An 18,187-nucleotide genomic window follows, 5' to 3' on the forward strand; every position below is an offset into this window, starting at 1 on the left:
AGGAACACTAGTACATTGAATCAGTGATTTATGATTTATGCTCTAGTCTAAAGACATTACCTCGATTATATTGAGTGTCATTATCTTTATTTCCACCAGGTGGTGGTCTTTACCCATAAATGAAAGACTGCATTTTTCCTCATACGGTATGTGGCTTCTCAACTATGTAACAACAGCAATACTGTATTATTATAGCGCCTTTTATTATATAACAATATATATATATATATATATATATATATATATATATATATATATATATATATATATATATATATATATATATATATATATATATATATATATATATATATATATATATATATATATATACTCAATAAGTTATTGTTATTTTTAGATCCCAAAATATGTCCGTGGGAAGGTTTGGCTGTCTGGGAGATGAACATGTGGTGAGACGCATACATTATTGATGGATTCCTACGCGGAGCAGAGGAGGTGGTTGGAGGGAGAATCCACTGCTGCTTATTTGGTTACCATAGCACCGCCCTTGGGGGCTGCAGCTATCAAATATGGGATTTCTACCCCTGTATGTTTGCTCGTTCCTTGTACATTTTGGTAGTTTTTTTCCCCCCACATTCAGTTAAAATCCTCACAATAAAATCGCACCATCCAGTTACTTGGAAACAGGATAGAAAACGTGCCAAATTATTCGTAATGTATCGTTCCTCTTACATCAGTGAGTCATAAACACATGAATAACAGGGGGAAAGACCGATGAAAAATATATTTCGGTGTTGAATGGTGATTTTGGCCCTGTTCTTACTGCACGTGTCCAGATGTTGAGGCTGTCGCTGACCTCGGTGCTGAACACGCCGTCAGATCAACCTGCGCTCAGCACAGGAGGCACGAGCGCCTCACCCCCTCTTTGATTTTATACACGCAACTCCAAACAGATTTCATCTACAATATCAGCTTTGTCGCTTTTCCTCTTTTCCTCTCATTATTCACACTAAGGCGTCGTCCACTCATTTTGTGCTTTTTGCTGCTCGCTGTTGGCCAGTTGCGCCTCCTGCTCTCCAGCTCGCGGAGTTGGTGTTGGATGATGAATGAAAGCGCTCACGTCGTCTGAGCCATTTCACTCGAAGAAGGTGTTTTCATCAGGTTTATTCATCGACAAAGAAGAACCATCATCTGGATCGTCGCCCGTCTGAACTGGTCTGCTCTATCACAACTTGGCTCGTTATTTACCGTGTCGCCGCCTTAGTCGGCTCTTCCGCGAAGAAACATGACGCGCAAGCAGTAAAAAACCACACTACAACAACAACGACAGCGCGGGCCTGCACATAGAGACTGGATATGGAGTCCATGAAGACCAGGGCCACGGCGGGGATGAAGGAGTTGGCGGGGAAGACCCTGGGCCACATGCACAGGTAGGAACGCGATGGCTTCTCGAGCCTGATTTATCGGACATGGACGGGGAGCTGGGAACACCTTGTTATAAAAAAAAAAAATAGCTTTGTTACGTTTTTATTTGTAATGGGAGATTTAAACACCTGCAGGCCACTGACAAGTCAGTTACAACTAACAGAGATCTGTAGGCACGCCTCTAGAAGTGAGAAGAATTATGCAATGGAGTGCATGTGGATGTGCGCGCGCGCGCACTTGATGGCAATGTCAGCGGTCAGTCCGTTGATACAGGGCGTATCTTTGACATACTTTGTGAATGTCCGATACACACACACACACACATATATATATATATATATATATATATATATATATATATATATACATATATATATATATATATATATATATATGGGTGTTTGCAGTGAAATAAAATATGCAGTGAAACGCAGTTAATGAATGATAAGATGTTGACACGTTTTTTCGTTAGTAGAATAAACCACACATTAAATTATATGGGTTCCAATAAAAGAATGTTTATTTATCTTAATCAGTCGCGTTTTAACCATTCAAATGCATTTAAATAAATCCCCAAATTGCGCTGAAAAGAGAATGCTGTGTAAATATGCGTGTGAGGGGGGCGGGAAAAAAGGGGGAAGACATTTGAGGGATGCCCACAGATGTGCGTGGGGAGCTGCTCAGTCCACTGAATGCCAATGAGCATAAAAGTGATGCTGCAATGCGGTACAAGGACATATTTCCATTTTCTCTCTCTACTCGAGAATGTTGAACCTGGTGACATTTAATTATGTCTTTTTTTTAAATCATTGTTGGTGTCTCGCGAGACCCATAAGGCCTTACCTGCACACTCCTGCTATACGGTGCTTATTTTATAAACCAAACATATGAAAGACCATATTATTTTTTTCCAGATTAAACCCAAATAAAATATGGCCTTGTCTTCTGAATTGTGGTGCTGGCGAAAAGGCTATGTTTTCACATGATTTCGATGCAAGTTGGTGCGGCCTGGTCCCAAGTGGTGTCCCGACTGGGATCTGTGCAGGGTGATGGAAAAGCGACAAAAAGGCTCGGAGGTGATTGAGTTAACCGAGGACGGGCGGCCGCGCGAGGCCGCGGAGAAGAAACCCCCTTTGTGCGACTGCAACTGCTTCGGCCTGCCGCGTCGCTACATCATCGCCATCATGAGCGGCCTGGGATTCTGCATCTCCTTCGGCATCCGGTGTAACCTGGGCGTGGCCATCGTGGGCATGGTCAACAACAGCACGGTCCACCAGAACGGCAAAATCATCATTAAAGAGGTGTGCCCAACGCCTAACGCGTCAGCAGGATATCCCCCCCACTCCCACCTCCCAACAATAGATGTTAGGATGGAAAGAAAAAAAAGTGTGTGAAAGCATTTCTTGACATACAAGAGGGCCCGCTTCTCCATATGCGTAAAACAATTTCACTTTCCTGAAAACAGGACGTAGGCTATTAGAAACAGCTTGTTCAAATAATAATAATTTTAAAAAATCAATAGATCTCTATAATGAGGATTGACATGCACACGTGGCAACATTTCGTATATTTTACACCATGTCAAATGGTAACAGGTTCCGTTAGAGAGGTCCAGTTTGATTTGAATTTATTTTGGTCATTTTTTCAGCTTTCCATGCATGTGTGCAGTAACATGTATAATAAATGGCAGCCGATACGCGACGTTAAGCACACTAAAAATATGGGCCATAAATTATGTCTCAGTCATGCTTTTATAATAAAAAGGTAAAACCACGTTATCAAATCCAAATCAAGCATTTGTGAATGGCAATTGCCGTATGTGGCTGGCCTGAAATTACAACACCACATAACCATAGTGATTAAAAAAAAAAAATCAGTATTCCCTAAATGTAACGTAAGTATTTCTGTATTTTTTCTCTCAAGAATATCAACCAGGTTGTTAAAAAATCATCAAAATGTCATTATTGTATTTTTTTTTTCACCGAACGGTTTACCAGAAAGCCAAATTCAACTGGGACCCTGAGACGGTGGGAATGATTCACGGATCTTTCTTCTGGGGCTACATCGTGACTCAAATCCCAGGAGGATACATTTCCTCCAGGCTGGCAGCAAACAGGTAGGCGGCAGCTCCGCGCGTCACACACGCGTTGCCCACGTAACCCAACTTGTAACTGCAGTCAATTTGTGAAGACAATAGCTTACTCCCTTTTATTGGTCGCCTATACCTTGTTACACACACACACGCAAACACCCCCCCCCCCACACATATATATATATATATATATATCGCATAAAGGCAAATGTGCAAATGATGCGGGGCTCTTTGCAGCAGGGGGCTGCCTTGCAGGCTGCGGGCAGTGGCCCCCGGTGCCGGGCTTTGTGCCACCTGTTAATGAGCTCCCAAGGGACCGCGGGCTCTAATCTGCAGGGGCGTGGAGAGCAGACCCCGACAGTGTTGGCGCTAAAAGGCCTTTGTTCACATGCCAATTCAATGCCATTCGCCTACAAGATTTCACGGATACACAATTTGATTTGATGAGTAAAGTGTAGATTTAAAAACAAAAGTATAGATTTGAAAACAAATAAGGCGATTTACTGGAGAGTAAATGGAATCGAAACGCTTATTTCATTTTGTATTTATTTATTTGAAGTTACCATTCCAATCATTTACATTTTTTACTGTATGCGTGCTGCCTATACTGCACGTGGGTGTAATTGCCGCCATGTTGGTCCCGTGCCTACCACACGAGTCGACCGGATTAGGGGTGCCCCCTACCGCGTGCTGCAGATGAGGAAGGCGGAGCATGTGGCAGAAATGAGAAATAGCTGTCTGTTTGCGTGTACTGTATTTCTGTTTGCCTGCGAGTTCGTGCGTGCGTGTGTGTGCGTGCATGTGAGTGCGTGAATAATCGAATTTGTGTGTCTTGGAACACATTTTTGAGACTAAATTTTTATGGGGAGGGGCGGGGGAGAGCAGGAACTCCGACTTTGGTTGCTAGGCGACACTAGCGATAGGACGTGTCAAATATTTATCTCGATAGTGTGCTGCTGAGCCTTTGGAGAAGAACCAATGTCCCCCCTCGTGGAAGTATAGAAATTAATCAGCATGAATGATATCATTTGAATAATTACGCGTTTCTTTAAAATACAGAAATCCGTTTAAAGAGTTAAGGGCACAAAATGTCACACTTATGATAAATATTTGAAATAATTGCACTTAATATGATGTGTGTTTTTCCAAATGCATTTGATCTTTTTAGGGTGTTTGGTGCCGCCATTGTGCTAACATCAATCCTCAACATGTTCATTCCCTCGGCTGCTCGAGTCCATTATGGTTGTGTCATTTTCGTTAGGATACTGCAAGGACTGGTGGAGGTAAGCAGCCATAATTGCAAAACCATCCACGTTTCCATTCCATGACTGTATATGATGTTTCGCTATAGCAATGATTACAGACATAGGCCTGTTTGAATTTTACATAACGGAAAAGCAAAGGAGTGTAAAGTGCACTTGATATTCAGCCTGCGGAAATCTGAGATGGGCTATATTGATCTAGTCTACTACAGCTTTGTGGCATCTTGCCTACTTCTCCTTGGCTGTACTTTCATTCTGGAAAAATAATGCTAATATCTTTCAGTCCAGTCCAACTATTTTCTGTAGTTCATTTTGACATCTACAGAAAAGAAAAATATGACACCCTACAAGAAAATATTTTTTATTTTTGCAGATTGTATGTTTCTGCACAAATTATTTATGCTTTGAGAGTGAGGATTTAACACATAATTTTAACACACAGTATCATAACCGGCAACATTCAAAGGGTGCAGCTCTGTCTTGTATATTGATTGTGTCAGCACAGCTTGTTCAAATTAGCATTTGATGAACATTTAATTTAATAGCTGAACAGCTGCTTTGCTCAACAAACAAGTCCATTAGGTATCATGTGTTCAGGCTAATTACAAGGGTGAAAATGTTCATCTTTGTTTGTTATCGTTAACCACTGGTTGATAGAAAATACTTCATTCATATCAACGTGTGTACTTTTGCCAGAGGAAGCACCTTTGCAAACGGTTTGCTTGACTAGTATTTCTCAAACATTTAATTTAGGGAGTCACGTACCCAGCCTGTCATGGCATTTGGAGTAAATGGGCTCCTCCACTTGAAAGGAGTCGTCTGGCCACCATCTCGTTCTGTGGTAACTATTGAGCACGTTGTCCTGTATGGGAGGACTTTCTGTTCAGAACGGCCTTCCACCTGCTAACATCTTTTCTATTTTGTCTTGCTTCTTCTCAGGCTCCTACGCTGGCGCTGTGATTGCAATGCCTCTGGCTGGGATACTGGTTCAGTACACAGGATGGTCTTCAGTGTTTTATGTCTATGGTATAGTTAATTAAATGAATGGTGTAGTCTTATGGCACAGGTGTCAAAGGCAAAGCCCAGGGGCCGGTTCCGGCCCGCGACATCAATTTACGTGGGCCGCGAAGGCAAATCATGTGCGTTGACTTGTTTCTTTCAAATTGTCTTCACATTTAACACAACGTGAGATATTGCAAACATTTGTTACTGAATCCCTCCTTTAAAATTGAAAAGAGACCATAAATTGAAATAATACATTGAAAAAAAATTGAAAATAAAAGAAATTAAAAGAAATTTAAAATAAATTGAAAATAAATTGAAAAGATTTGAACAAACTATTTACTGGCTTCGGATTTCAAAATTAGTTATCCATCAATTTGTTGTGTATATGTGATAATATAAAGCGATCAACAGTCCTAAGCGGCCATCCAAGAGACACCATAACTATGATGTGGCCCACGACAAAAATGACCCCCAGGTCGATCTATAATTCAAGAATACATTTTTTTACTTATAAAAGACATTTACATTTGGCCATAGAGCTTGGTGAACATTAAATTATGTCAGTAAAGCAAAAAAAAACAACCTGAAAAATATATTTAGGAAGGTTGATCATCAGTGCATCCAGTGAGGGTCGAATGGATTTTTACCACGGCACACCAAGTATCGATTTATTCGCCCAATGTTTTGCTGTGCTAATAACTGGCCCCCCATCTTTCTCTCTGTACTGGAAACAGATAGCTGTCCTGCCTGAGCATTATTCCCTCAGGCATTTTGAAAAGTCTGTCAAACGACATGTACTGTATAAGCACAGTTAAGAGGGGGGGAAAGGGCCAAACACACATCTGCAGTGATCTTAAATCCTATTGTTGTTTTTTTTTGGTGTGTGTCTGTGATGTGTAGGATGCGTTGGCATCATTTGGTACATGTTCTGGATATTAGTGTCTTATGAGAGCCCTGCTGAACATCCGACCATCACTGATGAGGAGCGCTGCTACATCGAGGAGAGCATTGGGGAGAGTGCCATGTTAATGGGCCCTGCTGAGGTGAGCAGATAGACAACCAACAAAGCCAACAACATTACCAGTGAACAGTAATTACAGTATCAGTCAATAATTTAGCTTGAGTACCAGTCTATTTATTGAAGCGTACTGTTCTGTTCTACATGCTCATCCAGTATTGAAATGAAATGCGGAGAAATAATCTTTGACAGAAATTCAAGACACCCTGGAGGAAGTTCTTCACCTCAATGCCCGTCTATGCAATCATTGTGGCCAACTTCTGCAGGAGCTGGACATTTTACTTGCTACTCATCAGCCAGCCTGCATACTTTGAAGAAGTGTTTGGCTTTGAGATAAGCAAGGTAAATCTATTGCATGCATGATAGATTGAAGCGTTGAATATTTTTGAAGTTACGAAACACATGTACAAGTGCTAGCCAAATGTTTAGGAGCATAGAACACTTTGCTCTTGGGTTAAAATGCACAATCAATGATACTTTTGTCTATGAACTGTGTGCATTATATAACAAGGCCACAGCAGTTCAGGAATGATGTCAATAATCCCAACAACAGGACTGGAAAATCGAAAATGACAGATTAAGCAACAATATATTCTAATTAGTTACACTCTGTTGATGTGTGGTTTGGAACAAGTGCAAGGGGCAGGAAGACAACTAAAGTATAGTTCAGTGGTTCTCAAACTTTTTACCTCAAGTACTACCTGAAAAATACAGAGCTCTCAAAGCACCACAATAATGACCAATATTAAAATTCAACAGCATAGTAGACCCAAGTGTTCATTTAAAATGAGATGAGTCCTTTAATTCCTAAAAGAGTGTATTTAATATCGTAAGCTATGCTAAAACATTATGAAGTTTGAACATTTGTACTGTGCTTGAATATAGGAACATAAAACAAACAACTTAAAGATTCAATCAAACAGTTTTGCACATGAAAGTTTTAAAGAATGTATATAGATTAACATTTGTACTAAAAAAAAAAAAAAAAGTTAAATAAAACTGAACTGTATCTGGGTAGTGATTTTTTTTCATACCACTTGAAGGAGCCCTTGTACCATTGGTGGTACTTGTACCATATTTTGAAAAAAAATGGTATAGTTGATGAGCAAGTAAAAAGCAGGAGTTGGGGTAGCATTTAAAACAAAAGGGCAAATCCAATCAAGACTCACGAGAAATTGATTAGGGTATACCATTGAAATGGGAAACACATCAGCATGCTCTGTGATGGTTCATCAAAAATTAACTAGAGCTAGAGTCACAAACAACATTTTCCACACTGTTTGTGCAGAGTAAAAGTCTCATGCAATGAATTGATTTCTACAATGATTGCTGCAACATGCTGTTGTTTTATTTATGAACGAAATCTGATGACGCCCACCACACACGTCCGCGGAGCGCCGAATCTGTCTGCCTGCGCCTCATTCAAATACAACAAAACCTTGTTAGTCCACCTGCGCCTTGAGTTAGACCTGTTTTTCTGGAGTCTAAAATCCAGTCTACTTTTTGTAACCAAATTTGCAGATGTACCGGTAGCTGCAGTAGAAATGCCCAGTGAGGTGTAAGCACATCTCCCAAATTCGTAAAAAACGCTGAACTAGACCATTGCCCCGGCACGAATATAATGATGCGCCCATTTTTACGCTGAGCACAGACTACTTGCCAAATTGTAAGATGAGTGGGCGGCGAGGCGCAACATGGCCCCAAACACGCTGGGCTCGACTTGCGCCGGCACAAAAATGAAGTTACGCCCATTTTTACGCAGTGCACCGGCGCCAATCTACTGAAATAGGGCATATAGTCTGACAAACAAATTAGTGCCAAAACCTAATGGGAATGACTGGTTTTCATATATTTTCTGTGCCTGTAGGTTGGCATACTGTCTGCGCTGCCCCATTTGGTGATGACCATTATTGTGCCCTTTGGCGGCCAGCTGGCGGACCACCTTCGCAGCAAGAACATCCTGTCAACAACCACAGTCAGAAAAATCATGAACTGTGGAGGTGAGAAGTCTCAACTGAGGGCCAAGTATCAATTTTCACACCTCTTTCCGCACAGCTAAAGGGTGTTACTGTCACCGTGTTGGATACACACTGCTCATTTTTGCTTTGGTGATCAGAGCCGGAGTGATGCTCAATACTTGTACACATACAGCATGTGATCGTCATTGCACATTGATTTCATTTCTGCCCCTTATGTAATTGAGAGAAATCATCCCGCTCGCTTAATGCAATTGGCATTGTGATGGGCGACAGCCTGTGAGCTTTGTGGGCTTTGAAGTGCCAGTGTATGAGGCCTGCTGTTCCTCTCTGTTAGGATTTGGCATGGAGGCAACGCTGCTGCTAGTGGTCGGATACTCCCACAGCAAAGGGGTGGCGATCTCCTTCCTGGTGCTTGCAGTTGGCTTCAGTGGATTTGCTATATCAGGTTAGTAGATGTAAATCTAACAGGAAATATTGGCCAGTAGAAATGTCCTGACATTTTGACAAAAATTCTTCCACGAAAATTTGAATCCTATGCTAAGGGATGAAATCAGATACAAAAAACACAGACTAAGATACTACACAGTAAATTTCGTAGAGTACATTTTACTCTAAAAAGATTATATTTGGTCCCAGTCTTTACACTTGGAAGAGAATAATATTCAGAGTAAGTTTTACACAGAAAAATATTTGGAGAAATTCACTGTGTAAAGAAGTGTAAGTATAGTTCTACACAGCTGCAAGCTACAACCATGCAGAGTAATGAAGATATTGGGTTCACAAAAGATGTGATTTTCAACAGTTTCTATTGCAGTTCTACAGTATATCGCTTCTAACTCCAGTAAAAAGGCAAACTGGAGCATTTCTAAAATTTGTCACTGCTCTATATGCAGCACAGTTGATTTTTGCGTTCTCTGTATATTTTTTACAATAAAACAACCTAATGCCCCTATACAGCGGTCTATGTTTGATAGAATATTTGACAGCATTCAACTTTTTCTTTGAAATGAATTACACTTTTGGTATTTATTCAATTCTCAATGTGTGCCCATTGCAATTTGTTGACATTGCATTGCAAATAAATGTTGACTTAACATCCCCAACATCTTATACAGGGGTGATAATGTCTAAATCTAATTGCTGCATGGGTTTTATTTTGCTCTTTGTTGTGTTGCACAATCCGCATATGAACAACCTAGCTAGAGAGCAATGTGAGGTTTTCGACTGTGTGCAAAATGTGACTGCCTGTTGTGCTTGAGCTTTCTCCTGGAGTGTTAAATAATTCAGAGCCAATAGTCTCAAGAGATTTGTCAGGCAGACAGAATGGAGCAGCCACTCCGAGTGGGGGAGCGGGTAGAAACATGGCCAGTTATTGCCTGTTTCTCCCACAAGATGGACACTGCTTGTGCTCCTTTCATCCACCACGGTTACTGTTGCTGTTAGTACTTGATGCCTTACGATATTGCCCTCTATTTGATTTATTAATCTGGTCTCAAAGACCCTTGTCATTTAGATACAATTCCACCTCATTGATTCCTTCACGTTCTATTTTTAGGCTTTAATGTCAACCACTTGGATATCGCGCCCCGTTACGCCAGTATCCTCATGGGCATCTCTAATGGAGTGGGTACCCTGTCTGGAATGGTGTGTCCACTTATTGTTGGTGCCATGACAAAAAACAAGGTAAATGCGTTTTCGGAGAAGCAGACAACTTGATCCACTTTCAATCCATGTGTAAAGTACCCAAAAATACACACTGAACTGTCTGCAAAGCAAAACGAACCTAAAACATTTATGATCTGACCAATGTTCTGTCTGTCTTCATATTCTATCCCAAATCAATCCACTCTTGACAACCAGAATGGGGAATCTTGCCCCACTCATCCAAGAATTTTTGAAACCATCAGTACGAAACAAAAACACAACGAGTTTGACTTGCACTGACCAACCAATCAGAGGACAGAAAAACACTGATGAATTTGAAATCTGATGTTTTTTAAAGGGACAGCCCCATTGCTAATATATTTTCATTTACACCAGATTTACACTTAACACTTACATTAGCAGCTGAAATCTGACTGGACAAAAACATCGAACATCCACCATCCACATACACGTTGACAGCAGTGCAGCCAAGAGAAACGCCGCAAAATGGAGATGAATTATTACAATTTCATAGAACAAATGTTAGAATTTAGGTTTTGGATTTAGGTTAGTGGTTCTTTGGGCCCTATTTTGGTAAACAGATGGCTATGCGCTTGGCATGAAAACGGGCACATCTCCATTTTCGTGCCCGGGCAAGTCAAGTTTAGTGTGTTTGTGAATTTGGTAGAAGCGTTCCGGGTGATGGGGCTGCCACGCCCCCCGGCGCATCTTGTAATTTGGTGCTAAAAGTAGACTACATTATAGATACTGTAACTTAAGAGGAGGTCTATTGTGTGGCGCACGTGGTGCAACACAATTTCGGTGGACTTTAGTGAGGCGCAGGAAGACAGATTTGGCACACCGCTGACACGTTTGTGGTGAACGCCATCTATTCAGAAATATGACACCAGCGTGGGACAATCCCTCTGATTCATTGTAGAAATCAATTCATTGATCATATTCTTATCATTGTCATCTTAATAGCACCGCCCTGACAACGCGGCACAATTGTTGAGGGCATGGGGAGTGGAATGTCACACACGGTCGCACGGTGTCACATTTCGGGCCGACTACATCATCCGCAAGGGGAGAACTTGCAGCTTACCTGCCAATGTCATGCACAGACTAAAGTGAGTCCTGCTCCTGCAATGTCAAGCACGGCGTGTGCTGGAACCACCCTGATTTTAATGCAGATGGAGGATGACACTTCGATTGGCTGGGAAAAGGCCACAAGAGCACGAAATGGATCAAACGCCCCGTTATGCCCAATTCTGCCTGTGTCTGGCAAAATACCAAAAGAAAGAAAACTCCGCCCATGCAAACAGTTACGTAGACTGCGCTTTGCGTGAGAACAAAAATAGTGACCTTAGTGTTTAGACCTACAGAGAATTTTTTTCTGGCCCTGACTGACCACCACTGATATTGTGGTTATTGTTTCTCACTGACGGGATTTTACTTATTATAAATCCAACATAAGGCAAGGCAGTTTTATTTATAAATGGCATTTCATACACAAGGTAACTCAATGTGCTTAACACAAGCAAAGACACAACACCTGCAAGCATTAACAAAAACAAACACTGTTCTCTCCTCCTTCAGACCAGAGAAGAGTGGCAGTACGTGTTCCTCATTGCCTCCATGGTGCACTATGGGGGCGTGGTGTTCTATGGAATCTTTGCATCAGGAGAAAAACAACCGTGGGCCGACCCCGAGCTCACCAGCGAGGAGAAGTGCGGCTTCATCGACGAGGACGAGCTGGCAGAGGAGACGGGTGACATCACACAGAGTTACGGTGCTCATGGCGGGCCCGCCAAGTCGTACGGCGCCACCACTCAGGTGAACGGAGGCTGGGCCGCCAGCTGGGAGAAGACGGAGGAGTATGTGCAAGAAGAGTCTCAGGGAGGAGGCTATGGATACGGGCAGCAGGAGGGATATTCTTAAACCAAACTCACTGCACACAATGATACATGTGTAGACCTCTTGAGTGTGTGTCAATATAGTCAAAAATAATATCAAATTACAGCGATTATAAAAAAGAAAGAACTCCCAATCCATTGTTGTTGTTTGCACAAGAAGTATCAACTTAAAGTATAAATGGAAAAACTACTATATGGTTTTTGATTCAAAAGATGTGTAACACATATCAAATTGGCAACCTGTAAATGTATTATTATGCATATGGATAATAGATATACTTATCTGGAGTGAAATTGTGTTTTGATGTAAAAATTCTCATCGCATCAGTAGAGGCTTCCTAAAAAAAAAAAAAAATTACAGAAGCCCATAGGAGAGCCTTCATTAATCATATGACCTGCTTCTGGTTAGAATACCACAAACTACAAGCCAGACTCAAAGGTCTAGAAACTTAAGTGCACAGCTTTATAAACAGAAACTGACCACCGTCGATATTGATTGTACCGTATCACTCCTAAGAGCACATTTTTTTGTTGTTCTGGTGTAGATATTTGACATCGTAACTTGTGATTGGTAGCACTGCATTAAGGTTTGTCTCTTTCTGATGTTTGCGCTGTGTGCTCCATTTTGTTACATGGTGCCCCTACGGTGAAGAGTGTGATGTTAGCAATCCCAGAAGTGTAGTGCAAGAAGTGTCCGTTCATTATTGCAAAAGGTTGGTTGTCAAGCAAGCACATAGAAATGTGACACACATCACATAATCACAGATGCAGAACAGTAAAGAGGCGTTACCGTCATTTTTTAATTGAAAAAAAATTCAATGTGAAAAAGACTTATTGAAGGGTCGGTGCAATGTAGAGACAAATTAGTCTGTCAGAATATCAAAACATTAGTAGCACAATGATATTAAAAAAATATATCGAAACTAGAAAATGCACACAATTTAAGCACATTTTAGCTAATAGGAAGATGTTATATAATAGAAGATGAAGTGAGCATTCCCAAAAGAATATGGATGTTTACGTTTATTGATATTTACAGAAAAGTCTAAAAAATAAATAGCAGTCAAATAATGATTCTCCATCAAGGCCTTTTGACTATTTGTAAATACAGAGATGAAGCATACTATTTATTGGCCTATTACATGTGCAAATATACACATGTAAGAGATAACAAAGAATGGGCCAACACATTCCACCGTAGAATCTCTCAAGGGCCCACATTTCACTTTCAGTGATGGCCATTCATCAGCACTTGACAATATAAATGTGTGTGAATGAGTATTTATGCATGAAACTTTGTGGTATAAATTTTCTTTTGCTCATTTCCCCCCTTTTCAAATTCCTGTTTTGTTCCCTCATAAACTGTTACTGACGTTTCCATTTCTTGGCACAATTAACCAAAGGGGAAGAGCAAAACTAGGTTTTCCAAGAAAGTTACGTTTTCTAAGCGAGCAAAGACCATCAGCAACAAGGTTGCAGTCTGGACCACCAGTGTGCAAGTGGCACCAAACATCTCTCTGTACTGTACAAAGCAATAAATCTATAGTAACAGTTTTGGTCCGATTCCGAACATTACCATTTGTTTGCATTTGTTCAAAATGTGTGTCTTTTTTGCGATAATCAATGAAGAAAATGCACAGAGATATAAATAAATATATGTATACAAGGATGCTATAATAATCACTAATGTTTCATACAATATTGAGTCTGTCTTTGACAACATCGAAAAGCAAAGCGTTTGTGATGGGGCTGCTCAACAGATGAGAACGATAAAAGTGGCTCGGTGAACAACGGCCGCTCTTTTATGTCATGTTGTTCTTCTGTTATTGTTCTGTGTTTTCATGTCTCTTCTCCCCCGGTCCGTCCTCTCTCTCTCGCAATCAATTTTTGAGTTTGATCAACATTTTTCATCTAGTGGCAATGGCCCCTGTTTCTGTTCTGAACCTCTATGTATAATCTTCATTTTTTTTTCCACTGTCCAAACAATCGCTCATAGACAGTAACTGATTCTGTATTTTCCAAAAAGACAATTGTGCAACATAAAGTAGTTCACGTTTCCTGTTTTTGTGCCTCTGAAAATGAAGTGTAATTCTTTGCCTTCTGTTGCTGTGTAAACTGAGACGTTTGTTGGTGTCAAAAGAAATACTCTACATCATTTTTTAAAAAAAATCAAAAACAAAAAAAACAAAGACAACAAATCAAAAAAATGATGTCTGTGTCCTATATTTGTTTTGAGAACCCTATAAGTTATGTACTTGGAAAGAAGATGCCAATTAGCAAATTAGTTACCTTTGCACATTTGCCAGCATTGATAAAGGCTTGATATGAACTACTCCAATATGACCCGATGGATATGACTGCAAATCAACAGTTTTCTTCCATGGACATAAAACAAATGTATTATTCTTTCCAAATTTGAATGAGCTGTAGATTCTAACCTGCACAGCTCTGACAATTGTCCTTGACTAGTGATGGACATAACAGTTCTATTCAGTGATGGATTTGATAACGGGAAATGACGGCACGTTCACTCACTGAATCGTTTGCGAACAGGAAGTTACTTCACTTCAATATCTGAATATTAGTTCTTATTTCTCTGCAGAGCCTCACATATGTTGTGGTTGGGATTGGGCTCTTTACTCATCGGCTCAGCTTCAGAAAACAGGTCAGTTGTGATTGGTCGTTACCTGAGCCCTGAGCAGTTGTGATATCATTTTCAGTCGGCAGAAGTGACAAAATGGCTGCCCCCGGAGACGGCTGAAAACTGGTGGATTAATGCTTATTCCACAAACACAGTATTTATCAGAATGCCTTGTTTCAACCAGTGGGCTTGCATAGAACATATTCTTGAAAAAATATGTTTGGTTTGACTTTCTCTTTAAGGAAGTGATCCATTCACTCACGTTCACTGAAGAGATTTGTTCTTTATGAACGAATCGTTGGCTCCTTCTGGTGCTCCTGAGATAAACAATCCACTTTTAACTCTGACAAGTAAAACTTTCCACAAAATATATGCCCCTGCTTATTTTTAAGTGAAGGTTGAAGTTGAGATGAGCCCTGCCTATTTAAATCAAAGCAATGGACAAGAGTTTTAAAGCTTGTTTGCGGTGACGCACTCTTGCTACACTTGTGAGGCCACAGAATGTGCTCAGCTAATGGCCGCCCTTCTTGCCTCCTGGTGGTGAGATCAATAGCGTCGTTCACTCGTGGTCCACAGGACCTATTGACAGCTCTAACCTCTTAATGGAGATGAGAGGGAGGAAGAGTGCTTATTGAGCTATTTGGGAGTGTTTCTTCGATTTTGGAGACCTCTACCAACATGGCCCACAGAGTCAGAGAAGACACCACCAACCATTGTACCTGTTCAGGAATACATTACTTCAATTTATCATTTAGACCATTTAGAAAAGAAATGTAATCATCAAGAAGATGCGGGAATTTAGTTTGACTTTCAGCACCAGAATTTCCATATTGCTTCACTGAAATAGAAATTGTCAGACAATTGAATGAAACGTCTGACAGTCATATGCGACTTGAATGTACACAAATTCAGTTCACATTTACCCGATAACAAGGCAAAGAACAGTGAGTTGTTTTCATGGAAATTTGTAGGACGTCACCAGGATCACATGAATCTAGAAAAATGTTTTTGGTATAAGAGAACTACAGGGGGTGGCATGGCGCCGGGGTAGAGTGGTCGTCTTTCAACCCGGAGGTTGTAGGTTTGATCCCCAGCCCTTGTGACCATATCAAAGTGTCCTTGAGCAAGATACTGAACCCCCAGTTGATCCTGATGCTGCGCCATCTGTTGGTGAATCCAAAGTCAATGTGAAGCGCTTTGAATGCCTTAATAGGGGGAAAAGCGCTAAACATTTGAAATGCTGTGTCAAGATCGTCCATTTCAAGATCACAAGAGTATGAAAACAAGTTATTTTTTACAATTTTATAGAATCTACATACGACCAATGCCTGCATCACTTTCACACCAGGACTGGCTTCCCAAATACTTGTAAGATCACACATAATGTGCAGGTTATTTCTGATTAAATGTACAGATAACAATAAACAACACAAATGAGATGTCTTAAAATGGAAGTAAACCCAAACATTTTTCTTTGGAAGATTATGTTCTATGCAGGCCCACTAGTTCAAACACAGCATTCTGATTAATATTGCATTTCTGGGATATGAGTTAAGCAGTAAAATGCACCTGGTTTTGGCCATATCTGCGGCGGCCATTTTGCCACTTTCTGTCGACTGAAAACGACATCACAGTTGCTCAGCTCTCCGGTAACGAACAATCATTCCTCACTTTCAGAAAAAAAGGTGAGCCATGACTGGTTGTTCCCTGAGCCCTGAGAAACTGATGTCATTTTCAGTCAACAGAAGTGACAAAATGGCTGCCCCCTGATATGGTTAAAAAGGGGTGGATTTTGCTGCTTAGCTCATAGTCCACAATATTAATCAGAATGCCGTGTTTAAACTAGTCGAGGCACATAGAACATATCATTGTCAAGAAAATGTTTGACTTGACTTGCTCTTTAAACATTATTGCAAGACATTGTATTAGGCATCTTTGTTTTGATTTGTAACTTTGGTGGTTTAAAATGAATCGTAACATTAACGCATAGATTGACATAGAGATCAATGCTGGGTAATGGTTGACTTTTGAATAGGTGCCATTAAAAAATGCACCGTGTGTGTGTGCGTGTGTTTGTGCACACAATATCTCCAGTTCACTGGTTTTGTTAATTTGACAAGCTCCATAGACGTGTCACCAGCCACACCAAATGTTATTTTCTCAGAGTCAACCAACCAGAACTGACATCCTGTCCCAGTGCAAGTGAGGGAGGTGACCCATAACCTTGTGTGACCATCAATCCACTTATTACATAAAACATGCCACTCCCCCTCTGCCCCAATGACCACCCCTACCATCTGAGATTGATAGAGGTTAAAAAAAAGAAAAAAAAAGAATGCGCAGCTTTGCAGTTCGTGTGTGTATGCACACTTCTGTGTGGAAAGACGTCACCGAGAAGTTTGCAGACGTCACCAATTCTTTAAATGTTTATTTGACATTTAAATGTTTTCATTTACTTCGAACACACAATAGCGCGTGGGCGTGTGTGCGCCAGTGCCGATTCTAAATTGAATGCTGGTGTGCACATATGCTCAGCATCTTAAATGGCTGTTCAGTGTGGGTGGAGGCAGGTGTTGCCACAGCCTCCTGGGACCTTAGATGTACGTCTATGTGTGTACTACGTGTGTGCGCGTGTGTGTCTGCGCGCTTGCGCGTCAGGAAAAGTGGATGCCAAAATCAGTCTTTAATGACTGCGGGGCTGTGCTCATGTCGTGTGAAGGCCCCCGAGAGCCAACGCGGCTCATAAATAAGCTCCTGATTTGCACACTATGCCTCCAGCACCAGTTTGCTGGATGATGAGAAAGTCTGGCTTTAGAGATGATATTGATTTAGACGCAATCAAATAGATGGCCCGCGAGTAAACGAATGCGTTCTGTCATTCCGGTTTAAAACATTTCAAGCGATCTCATCTAACTTCAACTTCTTTTCAAATAGTTAAACCCGAGAACAATCGGAGTGAGGTGTTACGCCCCCTCTCAGTCGTCACGATGCACGTGTGCTGTCCATGGCGCTCAACACACTGCGAATAGATATGCAGAAACACACACACACACACACACACACACACGCAAACAGAATACAACAGGACATCACAGTATTAAGAGCAGAAGTACTGCAATTCTGTTCCATTTCTGTGTGCTGGTTGGTTGATGCTGAGAAAAAAAGGGTGTGGATTGTCAGCGATTGGCTCTGAAAGTGGAGACATGATCTACCTCCTGCACGAGTCAGGAAGCATGATTGGATG

The 18,187-nt window shown here is 41.0% G+C and overlaps 1 protein-coding gene across 1 annotated transcript; it reads left to right on the forward strand.

Annotated features, from left to right (window-relative positions):
- Positions 1 to 642: 642 nt before the first annotated feature.
- Positions 643 to 14,405, forward strand: slc17a6b (solute carrier family 17 member 6b). Its single transcript, XM_086026093.1, has 12 exons — positions 643 to 1,391; positions 2,432 to 2,687; positions 3,384 to 3,502; positions 4,647 to 4,761; positions 5,494 to 5,581; positions 5,680 to 5,766; positions 6,646 to 6,788; positions 6,956 to 7,105; positions 8,631 to 8,763; positions 9,077 to 9,187; positions 10,298 to 10,425; positions 11,986 to 14,405. Exons 1-12 carry the CDS (start codon positions 1,318 to 1,320, stop codon positions 12,325 to 12,327), a joined length of 1,746 nt encoding a protein of 581 aa, XP_085882219.1. The 5' UTR covers positions 643 to 1,317; the 3' UTR covers positions 12,328 to 14,405.
- Positions 14,406 to 18,187: the final 3,782 nt, after the last annotated feature.

Source organism: Filicampus tigris, chromosome 3 (genome assembly GCF_054856515.1).
Source record: "Filicampus tigris isolate MCC_2025a chromosome 3, RoL_Ftig_1.0, whole genome shotgun sequence".
In the NCBI taxonomy this organism is placed as follows: domain Eukaryota; kingdom Metazoa; phylum Chordata; class Actinopteri; order Syngnathiformes; family Syngnathidae; genus Filicampus; species Filicampus tigris.